Source organism: Rhinoderma darwinii, chromosome 7 (genome assembly GCF_050947455.1).
Source record: "Rhinoderma darwinii isolate aRhiDar2 chromosome 7, aRhiDar2.hap1, whole genome shotgun sequence".
NCBI classification, from domain to species: Eukaryota; Metazoa; Chordata; class Amphibia; order Anura; family Rhinodermatidae; genus Rhinoderma; species Rhinoderma darwinii.
The window spans coordinates 19712215-19729107 of record NC_134693.1 but is presented as its reverse complement, the minus strand read 5'-3'; the positions used below and the strand labels follow the sequence as shown (position 1 = coordinate 19729107).

General features: G+C 39.7%; 1 protein-coding gene across 21 annotated transcripts in view; it reads right to left on the bottom strand.

Moving 5' to 3' along the window:
• Positions 1-16893, bottom strand: part of ADGRL2 (adhesion G protein-coupled receptor L2) — a 182819-nt gene that overhangs the window by 64975 nt on the left and 100951 nt on the right. For all 21 annotated transcript variants that reach the window (XR_012849964.1, XM_075832902.1, XM_075832903.1 and 18 more), the window contains exon 4: positions 4993-5102. Coding sequence is in view for 20 of the 21 variants with exons in the window: in XM_075832902.1 (XP_075689017.1) it covers positions 4993-5102 (110 nt within the window). In the remaining variant the exon portion in view is untranslated. The remainder of the gene's footprint in view (positions 1-4992; positions 5103-16893) is intronic.

Sequence of the window (16893 nt, the reverse complement as noted above, 5' to 3'; positions counted from 1 at the left end):
TTTTAACACAAAAATGTCTATCACTGTGTTTGGTGCAGCGTTCTAATTACTTTTTATTAAAAATTACTTTAACCTTTTTAGATACAGCTGCTTTGTATCCTGTATACAGAGCAGCTGAATCCAGTGCGAAGACCTGAGTCCGTCATGTCAGCGGGACTGACTGATTCAGTGACAGCGGGTCCAATCGAGCGGTTAACCTAGATGAGATCGATAACAAGTGGAACCTGCTTGTCAGAGACATACAGGACCCGCTGTCACTGAACCGGTCAGTGCTGCTGACCTGACTGGATACAGCTGCTCTGTATACAGAATACAGAGCAGCTGTATCCCAAAAAGTAAAAAAAAAAATTAATAACAAAAGTAATTAGAAAGTTGCACCAAACAAACAGATACAAGGTTTTGTTTTAAAAAAATAAAGAAAAAGAAAAAAACTTTTCAAAGGTGTTCATAACCTTTAAGGTAATCTTATAGGTGACAAGGGATCTTTAAAAAGAGACGAGCACCGAGAAACCATTATTCAGTATAGATGTATAAAATAGATCTACCATTCTGTGACTGGTTGTTATGGATGCAAAACCCACACTTGAGTTGCCAACATATACAAATGGATTCAGATATGCCTCTGGGCATGCGGAAAAATTCTTACATCTATACTTGGTATTGGTTTCTATAGTTGTGAGATACCTGAATAAGAAAATATACCGTAGGCGGACATGCCTTTAACGAGAATATATAAGCAGCACATGGACGTGGGTTAGGACTGTGCACATAGATACTTCATGTAATTAAATTAACACAAGGATGAAATCCACGTATAAGGAATCCTTTGTACAGCCACTAGGAAAAAACATCCTGATTGCTAAAATAAAATTAGACGTAAAAGTTAGAGAATCGATACAAAATTCGCTAAAATCTTTGGATCTTTAATTATTGCATGTGTTCATATTTTAGAAAAAATTAAATGTTCAGATGGCAATAGAACACTGCCCCTAGTGGTAATAATTGTAATATGTAGTCATATTATGAATCATACCAACCAGTAATCTGAGTGAATCACTTCAGACTATTCGTTACTAATATCGGTATTTATCGGATATTATTATGATGATGTTGAAGCAGATTTATCAAAACACATTGGAGGCATCCATATTGTGGGTGCAATCAATTTTTAGCCAATTAACTCAAAATCAGTGACATCACGGTGTACTGGACGCTATCTTGTCATGAGGCACTGGTTCATGGCTCTCAAAATGATTAAATGCACTAAATCTACCATTACTGTGATCTTACAGTCAGAACAACCCAATTGCAGTACCCCCCTTCACCTTAGTCAGCGACTACTACTTTCCATAGGCATCAATGAAAAAGATTCCGCGAGCGTATTTAAATTACTAACGATTATTAATGGTTTGCGTGAAAAAATGCGTCATGTCAATTCGTTGGCGTGTAAAGTGTACTGAAAACACACCTAATGTTCCCAACTCAATGGAAGCCCTAACTACGTGCCAAAAAACGTGCAAAAAGCGCGCACTGAATGCGTAAAAAAACAAAATCGGCAAACGCATCGAAAATGCCTGTATTTTAAAAAGCTCTTCACAAGAAATGCTAGCGTGTTTGACACGGTTTCAAGTGGTTTGTTGTTTTTGAGCGTCATTTTTTTTCTGTAACCTCAGTATAGCCTAATCTAACCAGTGCCACACAAATGCAAAAAAAATAAAAATTCTAAAAAGGACACTCCAGGAAAAACTGATCCACTGTGTTATGCCTGAGAAGCCGGCGAATGACAAGGATTTTAAAAAAAAACCCCCAAAAAAAATCTAACGGCTCTCGCACAGGACCGAGATTGGGCCGTGCAAGACGGTCCGTGTGTCGCGGGATATCCTGGCCCGACCACGTTACAGGTGAACGGTGTTCCTGGCATCATGGACATTTCTAATGCTAGGAGTCCCTGCCCTCCCACAGACCTGCTGCTCTGTGCGGCATAATTTTTTTCAGTATGGAAAAGCAGCTCCGCAGGGAGACGGGGACTCCTAGCATCATAAATGTCTATGATGCCAGGAGTACCATTCACCTGTGCTATGGTTGGGCCGGGAAATCCGGCCGACAGACAGACTGTTTTTCACAGCCCGATCTCGGTGGTGTCCAAGAGCTGTAAGAGAGAATCCCTATGTCATGCCCTGCCCCCTCAGGCCCTGTACTATACATAACACAGCAAATCAGTTTTTCCTGTAGAGCTCCTTTAAGTGTTTTCTCAGTGATGTCAATAATTTCTAGCAAATGGTTGTGTTGCCAACGAATTTGGCCCCAAACCGGATATCCGCTACCTCCAATATGTTTTTTTGTGTTTTAAGCTTAGCGTTTTGTATTCTTCTTTCCAGTTTATGTTGACATGTAACACTGTTTGGCTGCTCATTTTATTACTAGAAAGAACATTTCCTTAAAGCAACTTAAATTAGTTTCCTGTGATGGAAAAAAAACATGAAATGTAATCATAAACTACAAGTATACATAGGCTAAATTAACAGGATGCAGGCTGGATATCTTCAAACACATTCTCAAATAGCGGCTAAAAGGAAATAAGTTGACATTTCTACGTGAAGGAGAATAAATAGGGTCTTATAGCTGAAGATGTTAAAATAGGACAAGCAAGAGTAAGAAAATGTGTCGGTTTGCAGGGCCGATTTAGAGGCTCATGTCTACATCCCCTTCCCATTATATGGGCCGTAGCTCTACAGTTGAATTGAATTAGAAAGATTTTTTTTTTCCACAAAAAGCACAGATCGTTTAATGGCAATTCTACCTTGAGCTTAAGGCAGACTGGTTGCTAGGGATGGATTTCCTGACATCCCCGCTAAATAGACTGCTGTTAGGCAGTGAATCCCTAGCAACCAAACTGTCACATATGAATGCGCTAGAATAAAAATGTGCTGCCAGTTGAAAAGGGGAAAAGCAGACTGGTTGCTAGTGATGGATTTCCTGACAACCCCACTAAAAAGACTGTTATTAGCCAGTATATCCCTAACAACCAAACTGTCACATATGAATGCGCTAGAAATGTGCTGACAGTTAAGGGGTAAAGTATACTGGCATCATAGGTGCTATCTTGCATCTCAACCGGCTTTATTAATCAGATTTTTCTCAAATATATTTAGGTTAGGCCCCATGCACATAGCCGTGCCCGTAATCATGGCCCGCGATTGTGGGCACGGCCGGCCGCTGAGGTGCTCCCATACAGAGTATGGGAGCACGGCCTGTACAACACGAAAAATGGGACATACTCCATAATTTACGGCACAGACACCCATCCGTAGCGATATGGAAAGGTGCCTGTGGCCAATAGGGCCGTAAAATCGTGGACCGTGTTACGGTCGTGTGCATGAGGCTTAAAGAGCCACTATAAAATGGATTGGCGACCTTTGTTTAGTTAGAAAGGTAAAAAAGCAGGTGGAGGGGGGGGTGTCCCACAGTAGGGCATCGTATTTCTGTTAACTAAAAGCTATATTCAAACTCGATTCTGGGGCTCGTGGACTCAACGTGGCTTCTACATAAATAGGGGTGCAAATTACTGCTCAAACTGTGATTCTTTCCTTGTCCTGCAGGAGGACCTTTAGTGCATACCGCTATTGTATTGCAGCACTGGCGTCCCTAGTTTGAATAAAACCCAAGAGCGACATTAACATGGAGTTTAGAAGTTCTCCCAGTGTTTTGCATGGGTTATTCGGGTTGGGCTCTCCAGCTTTTTCCTAAACTCCAAAGACTGATTGGTTAATTGGCTTCCTATTAAACTGGTGCATGTGAGAGTGTTCGAGATAGGAAAAATAGATTGTGACGCGAGTGACCATATTCAATGTACAGCGCTGTGAAATATGTTGGGACTTTATAAGCAACAGGTAGTAAATAAAAAAATAAAAAATTGGGGTGGTGGGAGGGAGAAAGACACCTTCTCAGCGAAGTAACACTCCCCCACGTCCTACTCACCCCCCAATTGGCTATGTCCATGGCTCATCACTTCTAAGGAAGGTAATTTGCATTTTTTTAGTCATGGATTCTTAAATTTTTATTTTATGTATTATTGCTTTGGAAACATAAAAAATATAAAAGCATCTGAAGAAAAACGATCAAATAACTTCAGTTACATATAAGTTTATAAATGTTACAGATCGAGATTTTAATCAAAAATATTACTTCATTTTTTTTTTTTTTTAATCTTTGAGGCAGTATCTCAATTAAAAAAATCATAACCAGGGTGCCAGAATCCTAAAAAAAAAATAAAAAAAAAATAAAATGACCTCTCTCTATTTACTGCACTATTATTCCTAGACTACCAAATAAAGGCCAACGCAGCATCATTTATTTTATTATCTCCTTCGATAGAAGCTGAAAAAAAATTCAGGGTCGTAAAATAATTTCATTGCCCATTTTTTTAAGTCGAGGGATAATTCACCATTCTGTCTTTTTTCGGCATTGTGTCCGGAAACAAGGCAAAAGAACACATCTCCTCCATGCCCGGCAAACCACACATGCCACTTCGATTTATAGTCTACGGACAGTGAATCTCCTTCTAAAACAAATATAAATGGAGGGATTTGTCTCAGCAAAAGCTAATAAAATGCACAAAAGGAACTACGGCAGCAGGTAGCCGCACGAGCAACTAGTGATTGAAATCAAAGTCAATACTTTCTTTAGGAAAGTGTGAGCCAAATCAATTTGTCAGGCCCCAGCATTGGGCAGATCTACACATTCTGTCTGGCACCCACAACGGCTAAATCTGGTTTGTTTTCTAGAAAAACACTAGTCCTGAAAGCAAACACTTAAGGCTGCAGGAGGAGATTTGGCCAGACTATCAGCATGGCACTCTTCCACGGGGTAGGTCTTGCCTGTACTGCATGCAGATCGGCTCTGAATGTCTGAAGCGGATGTACTGCAAGCGTTTTCGTGTTGGGGAAAACAAGTTTAGTGTTTACAGAGCAAAGGACAATTGGGTTTACTTACTGTATGGAACACATTCATATTGGACTTCCAAGTACTTGTAGGTCCCCGGACACGGGTCAGGGAACACATCTGATCCTGTGATCACCACACACTGGGTCCTATTGTTACACCTGTAATTAAAAAACAACCAGGTCATTAATCAGCGTAAAATAAACCAGAGGATTAAAAAGAACCCTGGGTGCCACACAACCATCAGGCAGCGACGGCTACAGTTACAATGACAGTATATACACAGGCCAAAAACATCAGTGATTCGTGTTTATATTATAGGGACCAGTTTTTCAAAAAGCCACTTTGTGGAAGTTATACTGTTCTAAAAATCAGCCCGATAATCATTTGACCAAACTCATCATAAGGTTTATGCCCAGGTTAGGAAGCGACCTTAAATACTTCTCCTCTATACCCATTTCTCATGTTCGGAGCTATAGTTGTCACATTTTGACCAGACTCTACAGACTATCTGGTTAAGAAACCTATAATCCATTAGATATAAACTTACATGGGACATTGCGAATCGATTATTTGAGGTTATCGGTTTATGGAACTATTTGTTGCAATATAAAGTACAATAATAATTCCTAGAAAAGCAACGGGCAGCTTTAGAAGCGTGATCACACTATAGGGGGTGCAGAGGTAGCGGTTGCACCCGGTCCTGGTGACTGAGGGTGCCCAAAGCCCCTCTGTCAGATAAGACATCAGTTTTATAAATGGTACAACGGCACAAACATTGCATTGGGGCCTAGGAGTTTCAAGTTATGCGTCAGTCTGTACTATAAATCACCCGTGTAGCTTAGGTCTTGGCTTCTTAGTGATCAGTTGGTCATTTTTTTCAATGTATTCATCCATAGCATTCTTCATCTGAAGCAGCCAAGTTTTCTCCCGAGCCTTATCTACCTCCAGCCTACACAAAGTGGTCGCAGTAGCCAGGTCATTACTGACATGTAATGAGAAAAATGTGTTTCTCACATGTGTACGGTCTGCGATAACGACTATAAACTAGTTAGAAACCCAAAGTTCCTTTAAACAGAGCGAGCAGCCTCCTCTTTGTGCTCCCTGCAATTATCTGCCACCAAAACACGTTTCTTAGAATGTCAGCAATGTTCCATTCTTGCAAACAAAACTATATATAAAATATTAATAAGCGCATAAATCTGCTTTTCATCTCGCGCCGAACGTTCTTCAAAATAACGTTGTTGAGAGCAATGTCACGGAGCGCAACGTATTTGCAGAGACTTACGATACAATTAATTTGTCACTTTCAGGAGTAGAAAAAAAAAATCTGATTCTTTAATAATTTAATAAACATGGATCTTATAAGAAAGGAGAAAGACTTTAGAAGTCTGAATTAAAACGCACGCTCAATAAACAGAGGAATTTAAACAGTATCACAGGTTCGCACAGTGAGCGAGCAGTCGCCTAGTAGAAATTAAACGGGATTGTCTGGTTTCAGCAAATGAATGTTATTTTTTGTACAATGAAAAGTTCTACAATTTTCCAATATTCTTTCTGTATTATTTCCTCACGGTTTTCAAGATCTCTGTTTACTTCCAGTAGATAAAATTCTGTCCATGGTCATGTGATGGACACACAGGTGAGCGGCTCGTTACAGTATGTGTATCAGAGCGGTGTCTTCTAACGAGCCGCGCACCGGTGTCTCCATCACATGACCATGGACAGAATTCTATCCACTGGAAATAAATAGGTGTTCCTACTGAATGACAACAACCATACACTGGAAAATTGTATCATTTTTAATTATACAAAGAACAGTAATTTGATGAAGGTGGACAAACCCTTTAACTCATGTCTTTAAACGGCATTGTTCAGCTAATATATATATATATATATATATATATATATATATATATATATATATATATATATATATACACACATACATACCATATTTTGTCAGTAGCTCAATTAAAAAAAAAATTTGCCCCAAAAATAACCATAGATGTGGGATATGTCCAGAGAGATCCATATTGTCGATTTTACGTAAACAATCTGACCACCACAGCAAACTTACCCCTACTTATGTACAGCTCTGTTCCCACTTGCACTTGGTGCTGTTCTCTCAGGGTTCCAGTGTTTTTTGACAGCAATAATACTGCAAGACTAATTTTACGGTCAAAAAGCCCAAAACCCTGACACACCCCATTAGAGGTCCCCAATGGGAGCCATCCAGTTCCGTAATAGATATGAACATGGCTTTTTTTTTTTTAATTTGTAATAAATATACTTTATCACGAAACAGAGGTGATCGAAAAAGCAAGAATACATAACAGCAAAACGCCTATAGGTTACTTTTTTTTGTTTTTTGTAACAAAATATATAAAAAAAAACAACTCACATTATCTTTCTTGGAGAAAAAAAACCAAATTCACTGGTTGAGCAAAATCCTGGACAATGATTTGTTATTCTGAAGAGGCGTTCACCGCTTAAGTTATTATTCATGGCAAAACTATTGTTTCATGAAGCCCAATAACCATGTAGATCTTTAATAAAAAAAATACAGCTATATTTTGACGGCAAAAGTAAGGCTACACAATGCAAAACAAATTATATTAAGACTCTATTCTCCCTTGTTTGTTATTACATGTTACCAAGCGTGGAATGATGGAGAAGAGATTCTGTGTGCAATCTATTGTGCAAAGTGTTTTAATCAATATTCTTGTTCTACTGATTAAGCCGGGTCTTCTGTTTTGGCAAGATAACATTAGTTTCTCTTGTCATGCTCCAAAAACTATTGGGAATCTTCAGCCGATCATTAGATATGCTACAATAAAGCAATAGTGCGCTCTCTTTCTTCCTTAAATTACTTCTCTGCCGTGCTATCGCTCTTCATCTGCGCCAACACTGGATCATTATTAGAGGTCCCCTGAAACCGCCACGACTGCTCTGTCTTTAGGCCATTGGATGCCATTTTCAATCGAGGTTTCAGCATAAAAATATGAATTAAGAAAATTTCATTACCTCCTGCCAGGGGCCATTATTCAGTGCTATACTCGGAGATTAAAAATGCAGAATGGAAATGAAAGGCACACGACAAACATAAACCAAAGACATGACTCCAAAACAGGACATGGTGTCATTAAAGATCGCTCTTACCTGAGATAATTAAACAGGATAATGTTCTATAGCGCAATAGAGAGAGTATATCGTAATAAGGAAAAAAACGAGTGGCGGTCTAGTTTGTAGGAAGGTCAGTCAGTATACCTTTATAATCAAGTCTATGAACCGGTTCCAGGCTCATATCTTTATACGGAGTAATCCAACTAGTCACAGAAGATGCCTACAAACACCAAGGATGAGGTCCTGAAAACCAGGATTAAAAAAAAAAAAAGTGATTCCCTGCCAATTGGGTATATTTTTGTTGTATACAGGACTATCAGTAATTCTGTCCCATAGAGTGCCGCAGTGGTAACTATGGACCATCAGGTGACAATGCAGGAATAACTGTAGACCATCAGGTGTAATAGACAAAACAGTTGTGAACCATTGGGTGTTGGAAAAGTAAAAATCATCGACCATTGAGTGTAGACTTGCAACCAGTAATCATGAATTGATGGATTAGCAGTAATTCTTGGTCATCTGGAATGGGACTTACAAAAATTCTGGACCATCGGGTATTGAAATCGAAGGAATTTTAGACAATAGGATATGGGATCGAGTACGGGACAAATTCTCGGCCATCAGATACCAGACTATACGACCAAGTTAGACATATTTTTTTTAAATACTGGAATTCTCTAGAACTTCCCATTATAGAAGATGAAATGCACAGGAAACTGGGTGAAATGAAGTAAGAACGCACAGCTCCATTAAAGTGATTGAAAACTAATGAAGTCTCCATGAAAAAAACCTTGAATGCAAAGTAACCATGAAATTAAGAAACTAAATTACGTAATGTAATTAATATAAGCAGTACATGCATCCCAAGATAATCCTATTGTTTGTCGGAGAAGTGTTATTAAACACCAGCATTATCTTGATCAACGTTGGTTTCTGGTCTCCGGAAGAACTAGATACATGGCTATGAATGATGCGTCTAGAAAGACTTGGGAACCCGGGTAAAAAAAAAAGTTATTCGGAAGCCAAAGCACAATTAAAACACCTGAAACAGAAAAAAACGATGGCATGCTAAATCAAGTACTTTCTTGATCCCGCAGCACTCCGTGTTTCAAGGTTGCGTGAGTATGCTTCCACGCCAAGATATAAAAAAAAAAAAAGGGAATTCATTACCGAAATGGAGCTCATTACCGAACAGTGACCGAGGTCGCAAGTGCCGCATATCCTTATCCGCGGAAGTAATCCGCGTCTGAAGAAGGTCGAATGTATAGACCGAAACGTTAAACCTATTTTTGGATTATTACTTTTCGCTATGTGTGAAATAAAATATAATTTATTGCAGAATACCTTGGAGTGCTGAATTCCAATTTTTAATGCTTTGCTTTTAGGGGAGAATAGATCATCATAAAAATAGTCCTATTTCGAGGCACCGTACGGTGATCCATGGAGTATCGTTGGAACACTGGATGCCCCTGTACAGGCTCCAAGCCTCCAGGCTCCATGCCCAGAGCTCTGCCATGTGCATGGGGCCTTTGTTGAAGGCCAAAAGATATTTGCTCACCAGCAATCAGAACACATAAGTATATGTAGAAAAAGGTTTAAAAAAAGAAAGAAAAAAAGACTGGTATCGACGCCAATGCATAGCTAGGACATCCAGATTTTTGGGCCCAAAAAGTTAATTTTAAACTCAAAGTTTAACTAAACTTTCAGAAAACTTCTGAGATGTCATAGTGACATGTCAGAAGTTTTGATCGGTGGGAGTCTGAGCACTGAGACCCCCACCGTTTGCTAAAATTAAGCTGCAGTCTTGCTCAGGTGAGCGCTGAGCCGCTTGGTTTCTAATCGGCTTTTCTCAGAAAGCCGATGTAACGTATACAGAGTCAATAGAAAGTCTGGGGGCCGGTACACCGTTACATCGGCTTTTTGATAACCGACAATCAGAAACTAAGCGGCTCAGTGCTCACCCAAGCGTTTCTGCCGCTTCCTTTTAGTGATTGGCGGGAGTCTCAGTGCTCGGACCCCCACAGATCAAAACTTCTGACATGTCACTAGGACATGTCAGAAGTTTCCTGAAAGTTTCGTTACCGTTTAAGTTATTCTGGTAAATAACGTAGATTTTTCCGAACTGTATTAAAAAATAATTTAAAACAATTGGTACCAGAAGATTGGCACCTGTACTAGGGCAATAGGTACCAACAATATTCTTGATTCCCAAACAACAATATATGTGACGTTTCATTAACGACAGATTATATCTAACCCTTGTATTTTTGGGCATTTATTTTGCTAGGTAGCAGAGTGGACCTCAATAAACATTAATTTGGTCTGTTTTATATTCATTAGCGAATATTCTTACTAAACCAAGAGTAAAGCCTCATTCACACAACAGGGTCCGAGTGTTGGCCGATAAAAACGGCCGTTTTTCCCGGCCAGTTTGCATCCGTTCCGTGTTGCCGTTTTTAACGGCCGATTTTGACCCGTTTTGCATGTTTTTTTCCTGTCCATTTTAAAATCGGATGAATTTCATTTTAATTTGTTGCCACACACAGCCCTCGGCAGGTAATGCCACCCAGCCACCGGCAGGTAATGCCACCCAGCCACCGGCAGGTAATGCCACCCAGCCCCCGGCAGGTAATGCCACCCAGCCCCCGGCAGGTAATGCCACCCAGCCCCCGGCAGGTAATGCCACACAGCCCCCTGCAGGTAATGCCACACAGCCCTCTGCAGGTAATGCCACCCAGCCCCCGGCAGGAAATGCCAACAAGTCCCCTGTAGGTAATGCCATTTAGCCCCCTGTGGGTTGCACCCACCCCCCCCTCCCAGGAGAAGTCACTGACTTCAATGTCCATATATGGACAGTGTAGTCACTGACTTCACCTAGAGAGGAATTCCTGGCCACAGGTCGGGAACTCCGCTTCAGAAGTGAGTGACGTCACTGTGTCCATATATAGACTGTGTAGTCACTCTCTACTCCTGTAGCGGAATCCCCAGCCGGGGATTGGGGATTCTGACTCCTACAGGGAGCAAAAAAAGACCCTCCTCCTCCTCACATGCACTCTGCGCTGTGAGGAGGAGGAGATAGAGCGCAAGCGACGGAATACATGGCCATCACTCGGGACACATTCCGGTGATGGCCGTGTATTACCCGGCCCCATAGACTTCTATGGGAGCCGGGCGGCCGGGTAAACGGCCGAAAATAGGGCATGTCCCATTTTTTGACGGCCAGGTTTCCCGGGCGGTCAAAAAATCGGTCGTGTGAATAGCCCCATTAGGGGTCTATTGTTCTTAATGCAGACGTGTGACGGCCGATTTATGAACGGCCGTCACCCGGCCAGGAAACCCTGTCGTGTGAATAAGGGCTAATAGGATATATTTTCAGTCCAAAACATGACCGACACCATGTTTGCCTGACAGGGCTACTTTGAATGTCCCATCACTTATTTAATGCATCATTTGCTTGTTTCCCTTCATAATCCTCACTTAGGGAAATCACTTAGAGATTCTTCTCACCTATTGCTGCATGAGAGTCTGCAAACACATCGACATTTACAGCCAAGCAAATTGGAACTCACAATGGGCATCCCCAGTTAATTCAAATTAGCAAAGAACTTGATACTAGACCATAGGATAGATACAGTATAATAAGACATAACCTTGCAGGACCTTCAATGCAAATCTCTGACTTATCCCTCAATAGCCCAAGCTAATTATCTGCAAAGTTAGAGGCCTTCTGTGGCAGGTAATTTTTCTTGGAACTGGAGATTTTGGGCTTTTCAATATTTAATTATACTTGTTAGGATATGAAAATTCTTGCACATACATGCTCGTCAATTTCCAGAACGTTTCTCCTAATTACGCTCACATTTAGATTGGTCATCTTAAAACCACTCTTATAATTATTTACTCCTTAAAGAACACTCCAAGGAAAAAATATTTTTCACCTTTATGGCTTTAGAGCTCCACAAATTGCTTTTCTGGACCGTTAATTACCCACTTAGAGGATTACAGGCAGCAATAATGCAAAGGAACCTGCATTTAGGACACATTTTACAGATGAAAAAAAAAAGTATACATAAAACGGTTTTATGTCAAGCTGCCCAAGAGAACAAGAGGGGGTTTTTTTTTTGGTCTTTTTTGATCAATACAAAACTATGCAGAGGGATAAATGTTGATTCCAGAGGGTAACCGTGGTGATTTATTTGTACAACTCTTCAAACCGCAAGAGATGTAAAAAAACAAGTAAAATTAATTAGAGTGACAATGGTAAACCAGTATCACACACTGCCAGAACGTGAAGGATATTTTTTGTCATCCTATAAACAATAGTACTGTCTGACAATATGTTAATTTTTGTAAAAATAAATAAAAAACAAAACATTTCATTTGACCCCAGAAAATACAAAGCACTTTTTTTTCTCTTCTAAAATAGCATTTTTTTTCTCTCTCCAAAGGGTAAAAATAATTATGCTTATTTTTTACAGTAAATACAAGCATAAATGGTATATTTCCTCTATAAAAACAATAACCCAAATTTAAATTCTATTTTTGACACAAACTACATAAGGTAAACACGAGCGTTCCTTTTATTCATGTTAGAGGAATATAAAATCAATATTTAATATAAAGGTTCACAAGAAAATCTAACTTTTGTTAGTGTAGATCTCCAGCATAGCCTGCTCTTTTTATAGAGTGAGCAAAATTAATGCGATTACCAAAAATAACTTCTTGTAGATGTGTGTTTAAAAAAATAAATAAAAATACACACAAATAGGATTAATGGATTCATTTTGGGTTAAACGCAATGTTTTGACATAAAAGAACAAAAATAATTCAGAATTGAATTTTACACAAAAAAAGCAATAGAAATAACCACTTAAAGTTAAGTTAAAAAAAATATATATATATATGAATGAAAAGATCTAAACTATAAAACAATGTGTGATATCCTTTCCAAGGACACCTTTAACATACAGGTCGCATTCGGTACACACGCCGCAGTAGGACTCTGGGGAGATAATGGGGCCTGGATGACAAAGATTAACCTGCAAAGACCTTGCACACCGACAATAATATCCCCAGTAGAGGAGATCAATTATTTCAGTTGCTTTTATTGCAAAGTATTTTAAAGCTCAACCTCTTCACTCAGTCACATCAAATGTCCGTTTTCAGCAAACGGTGACACCTGTTGTAACAAACTTGTTTGTTTATTTCCACAAGACCCATGAAGGGGGATGTCAAAACACCTGAAGATCTGTGAATTTCAACACTCATGGAGAGCACAATTAGGGTATGTGCACACGCAGTGACCAAAACCGTCTGAAAATACGGAGCTGTTTAAAGGCGAAAACAGCTCCTGAATGTCAGACGTTTTTGTAGCAAGTCGCGTTTTTCGTGGCGTATTTTATGGCCGTTATTGGAGCTGTTTTTCAATGGAGTCAATGAAAGACGCCTCCAAAAACGTCCCAAGAAGTGACATGCACTTCTTTTTCGCGGGCGTCTTTTTACGTGCCGTATTTTGACAGCTATGCGTAAAATTAGGGCTCGTGGGAACAGAACACCGTAAATCCCATGGGCAGATGGGCAGATGTTTGTAGGCGTAATGGAGCCGTTTTTTCAGGCATAATTCGAACATACCCTTAGAGGGTAGGATAAGAAGTAGAGATAAGATGATAAACAATGATGCGTAGGAGATTCACAAAATTACGTGACAAACTCTGACTGATCAATAACCAAAAAGCACCGTAAACACAACTCTAAATAGCAGACAGGCAAAAGGGGGCCACAAAAGCCACAACCATTCGATTTATTAATACACTGAGAAATGTGGTCTTTGTAAAAATAAAAACCAAGTTTTTTGTCAACCATACAAGTGGAAGTAAAAAGATCCATATTTGTAGCAAGATACAGAACTCAAAAGAGCATTACAAAAAACACACGAAATGTCATACACTGTAGTTATATTTTTGTTATTATTGACACCTACAGGTAGGAAAACTCCACACAGAGAACCACGCAATGTGTGAACCCGGCTTTAAATAGTTACTAACTTTTCAAAACAAAAAGCTTCACATAAATCAATAGTACAAGCAAATATAAAAAAAACGTTGTTGAATATCTTGTTAATGAACAATGCCTCTTCCTGCACTTATCAGGCTCCTAACCTTCCCCCTTTTCACTTAACTGATCACTCACTTTTACCTTGAGGAGTTGGAAAAAGACATAAAACGGACTATCAACTCACTGAGAGATCAGGTTACAACTGCCGATAGAAGTTTATAGAAAAAGGAGGGTGAGGAGGGAGCAGAAAGAGAGAGATACTGAGATGCTACTGCTGCTTCTAGTAAGTGTTATATCTCCCCCCCAATGCTGGATTCACAGCTACACTGCTCATTACTGCTGTATAATCCCCTCTATGCTGCGGCAGCTTCTATGTATATATGTAATAGAGATTTGAGAGTAGGATTTCTCTTCCCTATGTGTGCAGTGGATGGAAGACATTATAGCAGTTAGGCTCCACCTAACTCCTCTCCTCGCACTGCTCCAGCTCAGGGAAACCCTCAGAATGCAAATATAATGGCGAGAAATATGGTTATTCCTCATGCACACACATATAACAGCTTAAGTCATCTGAAAGATTAGGTACGTTCAAGATTCACTGACTTTACAGCCATCCTATCTAAGCTGCACCCTCATAATGACTAGAAGTGTGTCATGTGAGTCCAAGTTCTGCTAAATGGCTAAGAGGGTTATTTAGAAGATAGGAGCAAATGAGAGATTATAAAGCTTGCCTACATACATATCTTCATTAGGCTCCACTTAAAAAAAGCCTCAGCCTTACGGTCCATGAACATGGCATTACAGACCTGTAGGCAGTTTGTGTGCTACCGCATGGAGTACCATATTCTCTCCTAAACAAAATGGCACATATGAGCATATAGAACTGTATTGACACTATTGACGAAAGGGTGCGAAACGCGTGTTGAGGTGTTCCTCTCCTGATACCATCAACAGCCATCATGTCAGCCACAGGTAATAGATATGTAGCTTTGCCCATTACTTATGTATGGTAGCCATTTAAACATCTCTAACAGACTTTACCTAGGAAGAGTGGAGGTAGATATATTAAGGACCTTTGACTATTTGTAGATTGCATACTCTTCCTATGTGTTACGTTACCTGCTGCATAATATGTACTACTACAATAATTATGATTTGGTGGTTATTTGATGATCTCGGAGTTAGTTAATTTTTAAGTATGTTTTAATACTTTATGTATATTTATGGGTATCTTTGGGAGGCTTTCCAATATATGGAATAATAAAATTTAGATTTTTGGACTAAAACATATATCTAAAAGTCTCTCTTGTATACGATTATATGAGGTTTTCTGTATGAACGCTATTATGAACCCGTAATACGCCAATGTCCACGAGCCTCAAATCTGTAAAATACCCTAAGTGTAATAAGATCTGTCGTCAGGTATTGAATAGGAACAAGCGGTATCATAAAAGGCAACAGAACCAACAAAAATTTATACATCTACAACTATAAATAAAGCATTAGAGTTGATTGAAATGGGTTTTGCAGAACTTGGATATTGATGATCTATCCTTAAGATAGGTCATCTATATCAGATCAGTGGGGGGGGGGGGCAGTACCCCAGGCATCCCCACCGTTCAGATGATTGATCCAATGAGCATGCAGCCTCTTCATAGCTTACCAGTCACAGTGTTGTACATTCGATAGTGGCAGCTCAGCCCCATTCAACTAAATGGGACAGAGCTGCAGTACCAGGTACAGCCACTACCAAATATGCCTGGTAAGAATTGGAGTCCCGAGTGCCATGGCCCCATCAATCAGGTGATCAGTGGGGGGGGGGGTGCCAGGAGTCAGACCCCCACCGTTCTGATATTCATGACCTACCCTAAGGTTAAGTCATTATTATACAAATCCTGGAAAAACCCTACAATAAAAAGAAGCCACCTCAAAAATGCCATTAATTTTTTTTCTTTTTAATGTTACTTGTAGGGACGCCCACAAAATAATAAAAAAAATACTGCGCAATCCTAATCACAACAACCCATAGTAAAAGACCGCGCTCGCTAGGTGATGTCTCTTCTTTTTACATTTGAGATAGTATGAAATGCTTTTATTGTATCATCATCGAAAGATAATCTTACCTTACGTGTGCAAAAATATGCATTATGTCAACCTAAAGCTCCAAATGTAATCAAACTGAAGCATTTTTTGATTTATGCCGAAAGTTTTTTGGCAAGAATTTTGATCCCTTTACTTTCTCTCCCCCTAAAACTTGTTCCTGCCTTTATTTGCCAAGGAGCTAAGAAAATTCCACTGTCAAGAGGTAAACAAAATCCCCTGTCAGATACATTTCTATTTTAATCCTTTTATCAGGATGCTTAACACTGCAGGAATCTGGCAAGTTTACACAATTAGTGCCTCCATTCCTGTAACCCCCCCCCCCCCCCGGTACTGTGCCGGGCAAGGAGAACAGGAGGCTATTCAGGGGAATGGTGGGCAGTCGGAGGGAGTGGCAGATATCACAGTGCCGTGGAATTGCAGAAGGTGTTCATAGTAACGGTTAAGCATTCAGCCAACATTTCATTACCCAAAAATCTATCTTGTTTAATTTCCCCTCCAAGAAGGATCCTGTGCGCTTTACCTCCCTCACTTACATTTCCAAGAAATGATAAATGCAAAGAGAAAATGATGGCTTTCTTATCTCACCGTTTTAGCATGAGAATGAGCACAGAACATATTTTTGCAACTATAAAAGAGATGGGCAAATTTAACCGGCGTTAAATGTTACCA